General features: G+C 38.1%; 1 protein-coding gene across 1 annotated transcript; it reads left to right on the top strand.

The window, feature by feature from the left end:
• The first annotated feature begins 984 nt into the window (after positions 1 to 984).
• LOC112734544 (tetrahydroberberine oxidase-like) lies at positions 985 to 2,959 on the top strand. Its single transcript, XM_025783891.3, has one exon. The coding sequence runs from the start codon at positions 1,161 to 1,163 to the stop codon at positions 2,733 to 2,735; it is 1,575 nt and encodes a 524-aa protein (XP_025639676.1). The 5' UTR covers positions 985 to 1,160; the 3' UTR covers positions 2,736 to 2,959.
• Positions 2,960 to 4,614: the final 1,655 nt, after the last annotated feature.

The raw sequence follows: 4,614 nt of genomic DNA on the forward strand, positions 1-4,614 counted from the left end.
CATGCGCGTTACTAAACAATCTTTGCGTGTTTCACCTTCGTTTTCTTTTTTACGAAAAAGAAGAAGAAGAGACACAGAGAGAAAAAAAAAAGAAGAAGAAGAGGAAGAGGAAGCACGGAGAAAGAAGAAGAAGAAGAAAAAAGGCACAAAAAAAAACGTGTCGATCTCTTTCTGTTTTTTTTTTTCATGGTTTCTGAAATCAAGATTTGAAATTGTTTTGAAAATGATGTAACTTCAGAAATACACCCGAACGATTACAAAAATATACCCAACCGATTATAGAAATACATCCAAAGGATTACAGAAATACACCCAAACAGTTACAGAAATAAACCAAACGATTGCAGAAATACACTCAAAAGATTTAAGAAATACACCCAAATGATTTAAGAAATACACCCAATATAGGGGGAGACAGTATATTTCTTTTTGAAATCTTTTAATGTTTTGCTGGTTAAGAATTAGGCACATGACAGAGACAATCTAAAAAAAATCTAGAAGAACAGTAAAACAGTACCTTGAATAATGTTTCTTTATTTTTTCTGGTGATTTTGATGAAGGAGAAAGAGACAACGAAAAGAGAAGAAGAAATTTCAATTAAAAAAGAGGGAGAAAGAGGTGGTGTTGATGATGATGTTAACGAGAGAGAAAAATTACGAAAAAGAAGAAAAAGAGACACGGAAGAGGGAAAAAAAAACGTGAAACGGCGTGAATATAAATGACTTGTATGACTTGTATTGAAAATCACTTGTATGTAGAGAATTATTCTAATTTTTAACCCCTTTTGGTAAGTTAGACAGACACTTTTAGACATCATAGCAATTACCTTAAAACCCTAATTCAATGCTATTAATTAAATTTAAAATTAATTTACTCTTTTAACCCTATTAAAACACATTATTCACACATTGTTCGAAAATATTATTGATTACCTATACTTTTCCGCAAATTAAACACAAACACAATCACTTCTATCACATATTCACAACCATTAAGCCCTTCGTGGTTTTGCCTCCAATAAGATGTAACCCATACATGAACGATGAACCCTCACCCGTAACTGTTTACGATAGACTTTGCACCATACCTTTAATCCTTTCACTATTTAAGATGACTGATATGTGATATAGATTCTAACACCATAAAAAAAACACAAAAAAATGAAGTACCCAAGTCCATATTTGACTGTTGCTGTAATTGGCCTTTTATTTTCATTAGCATCTTCTGCATCTCATACTCATGATCATGAACACTTCCTTCAGTGTCTTCAACTTCAGAACTCCACCTCAATCTCTGAGGTTGTTTACACCCCTTCCAATTCCTCCTACTCCTCTATACTTCAGTTTTCCATTCAAAACCATAGATTCTTATCCAAAACAACTCCCAAACCCCTAGTCATTGTGACTCCCCTCCATGCTTCCCATGTTCAAGCCACCATAATCTGTTCCCAACTCCATGGGTTGCAGATTCGAACTCGAAGCGGTGGCCACGACTTTGAGGGAGTCTCCTATATTTCTCAAGTTCCTTTTGTTATCATTGATCTCATAAACTACAGAAATATTGAAGTGGATGCAGAAACAAGAACTGCATGGGTTCAAGCTGGGGCAACTATAGGTGAACTTTACTATAGCATCAGCAAGAAAAGCAAAACTCTGGCTTTTCCAGCAGGTGTATGCCCCTCTGTTGGAGTTGGAGGGCACTTCAGTGGTGGTGGCTATGGATACTTGATGCGTAAATATGGCCTTGCTGCTGATAATATAATTGATGCTCACATGGTTGATGTGAAGGGTAGGTTTCTTGACAGAGAAGCAATGGGTGAGGATCTTTTCTGGGCCATTAGAGGTGGTGGTGGAGCAAACTTTGGAGTCATCCTAGCATGGAAGGTCAAACTAGTTCCAGTTCCACCAACTGTGACAGTTTTCAGAGTTGAAAGGACTTTGGAGCAAAATGCAACTATGCTCGTTATGAAGTGGCAGAATATGGCAAGTAAGCTTCATGAGGACCTAGCCATCAGGCTCGTATTAACGACAAAAGCCAAATTTGAAGCCCTGTTTCTTGGTGGTAAGGATAAACTCATACCATTGATGCAAGAACGCTTCCCAGAATTGGGTTTGGTCAAGGAAGATTGTACTGAGATGAGTTGGATAGAGTCAACGGTTTACATGGTTGGATCAAGTAGTAAATCCCTTCAAGTTTTGCTGCAAAGAACTCCAAGCCCGCCACAAAGTTACAAAGGGAAATCCGACTATCTGAAACACCCCATTCCTGAAAGTGGTTTAGAAGGAATATGGCAAATATTTAAGGAGAACGGGGAGAAAGCTGCATTCATGGAACTATTTCCTTATGGGGGAATAATGGATCAGATTCCTCAGTCCAAACTTCCTTTTCCACATAGATCCGGAAACTTGTGCTTTGTTGGTTACCTAGATTCTTGGGACCAACAAGGAAGAGATGAGGTAGCACAAAAACAAATCAAGTGGATTACAAGGATTTATAGTTATATGGAACCTTTTGCATCAAATTCTCCTAGAGCTGCATATCTCAACTATAGAGACCTTGACATTGGGGTAAATAACATTGGCTACACAAGCTATGAGCAAGCTAGCCTTTGGGGTCTCAAGTACTTCAAAAACAACTTCAATAGGTTGGCAAATGTGAAGACCAAGGTTGATCCTCTTAACTTCTTCAGGTACGAGCAGAGTATACCTTCTCTCGTGTCCAAGAGTAGCATATAGAAACCTCATATCTGAAATTCTGAGGTAAATAAGCTGCTTTATTCTTTTTCTCCTATCTGTTATGCAGTGTGTCTCTTCCATAATATTGATGAAGATATAAAACACACTATGCTTTGTATTATGACTTTGAGACTACTAAGCCATACGAAGAAGAGAAGAGAGCAGTTTACTGTTACCTAAAATTTTCCTATAACTGAATAATAAAAATTTCACTTTTTCCATCATTTTGGAGGCCGAATGTGATTCATGAAAAGGTTCTTTTCGACTTCATTGACTGTGGATAGAGGTATGCACGGATGACATAGCCTTTTTGCTCTGAAGAACTACACAGTAGTGGGCTAGTTTATGTTTGTACTACTCCTTCATCACTTTTAATTGCATATAAATAAATAGATTTAATAAATCAATCAAAAGAGAGTTCTATAGTACTTTTCTGTTTTTCTGCATAAAAGATTTGCCACTATCCATCTTCATGAACGTGACTGAATAATACATAGAGCTTTCTACTAGATAGATGAAATTTATAAGCTCTCAAAACTAGTCAAGATCCTAATATTATAGTCCCAATCAACTAGACAAGCTCTTAATCATTTAGTAGTCTATACAGTTTTGCTAACCTAACCATTTCAGAATATATGTTCCCATGTGTGTTAGTATATGACTTGTATGCATTAGCCATTTTGGACAGTAATTTCGTGATAAAAAGGCACAGAGGAAAGAAAACCAAGGAAGTGGTAGTGCAGTCAACTCGTCTATACTGCAGTTTGAAGTATTCAATTAACAACTATATATTTGCATTAAAAACAGCACTATACCCTCAACATGCTTCCCATGTTCAACCCACCAGGCTTCATAGCATCTCGAACATTTGGTTGTATAACATTTCTTTCAACATGTTCAAAAGAGTCATGAATATAATCCCGGAGTTCTACCATGCTATAAGATCAACTAATTTGTTTATCGAACGAATTGATATCCAACGTTTGATTATAACATGTTCAGAGGTAGCATGCCGGACAAAAAAGATGAAAGAAAATTAGGAACATTGTCTTTAATATTGGAAAGAAGAGAAAAGGACAATTTAGTCCCTGACCATTTAACCCGAGGACATTTTCGTCCCTGAGCATTGGAAAATACATTTAAATCCCTGACGTTCCTTAAAATAAGACCGATCCGTCCCTCCGTCCATGAGCCACCCTCAGAGCAGACGGAAAACGCTGAGTTGGCTTCCCCTATGCTGACCTGGCTCATCGGTGTTCCCACGTGGCAAATAAGTGGGATGGATGTTTTGAAAACGGGACACATTAGTCCCTCTAACACAAAACGACGTCGTTCTGCTCTGGACACATTAATCCCTGGACACATTAGTTTCTCTACAGGACCTTCCGCAATGTTGTACTTGGAACACCATTCTTTCACCTTGGTTCTCAACTCCTCCCAAAGAGGCAAGCATCTACCAATCAGTGGTCGCTCAGCTTCAATGTCCTGAATCATTCCTCTTATGACCTTCACAATGGAATAAACGGCTTCTAACTCGTTCCAAAAGCCTTCGTTGTTAAAATCCTTGATTAAACTAATGAACCCCTGAAGCTGACAAGAAGTATTTACCATCCAATGGTTCTGAGCCTCCAAGTTCCTCAAAGCCTTGGCCTTGAACTTGTCTGCAACAATTCCAACACACCTTTGAACAACACTTCCACTGGCACCAGTCACAGTCTCCCACAGAACCTCCTCAGCATAACTGGAAGACACAACTCCACCAGTGAACAAAGCCTTCTGGAACACACTAGTACCATTGGGAAGATTCACCACAAACTTCACCAAATTCTCAGCACCACAACACAAACTATACCAATTCATATTCTTCCAACCATCACTA

This window comes from Arachis hypogaea, chromosome 3, assembly GCF_003086295.3.
Source record: "Arachis hypogaea cultivar Tifrunner chromosome 3, arahy.Tifrunner.gnm2.J5K5, whole genome shotgun sequence".
Lineage (NCBI taxonomy): Eukaryota > Viridiplantae > Streptophyta > Magnoliopsida > Fabales > Fabaceae > Arachis > Arachis hypogaea.

Coding starts and splice junctions, on each gene's coding strand:
- LOC112734544 (XM_025783891.3), top strand. CDS start 1,161: ATGAAGTACCCAAGTCCATATTTGACTGTTGCTGTAATTGGCCTTTTA.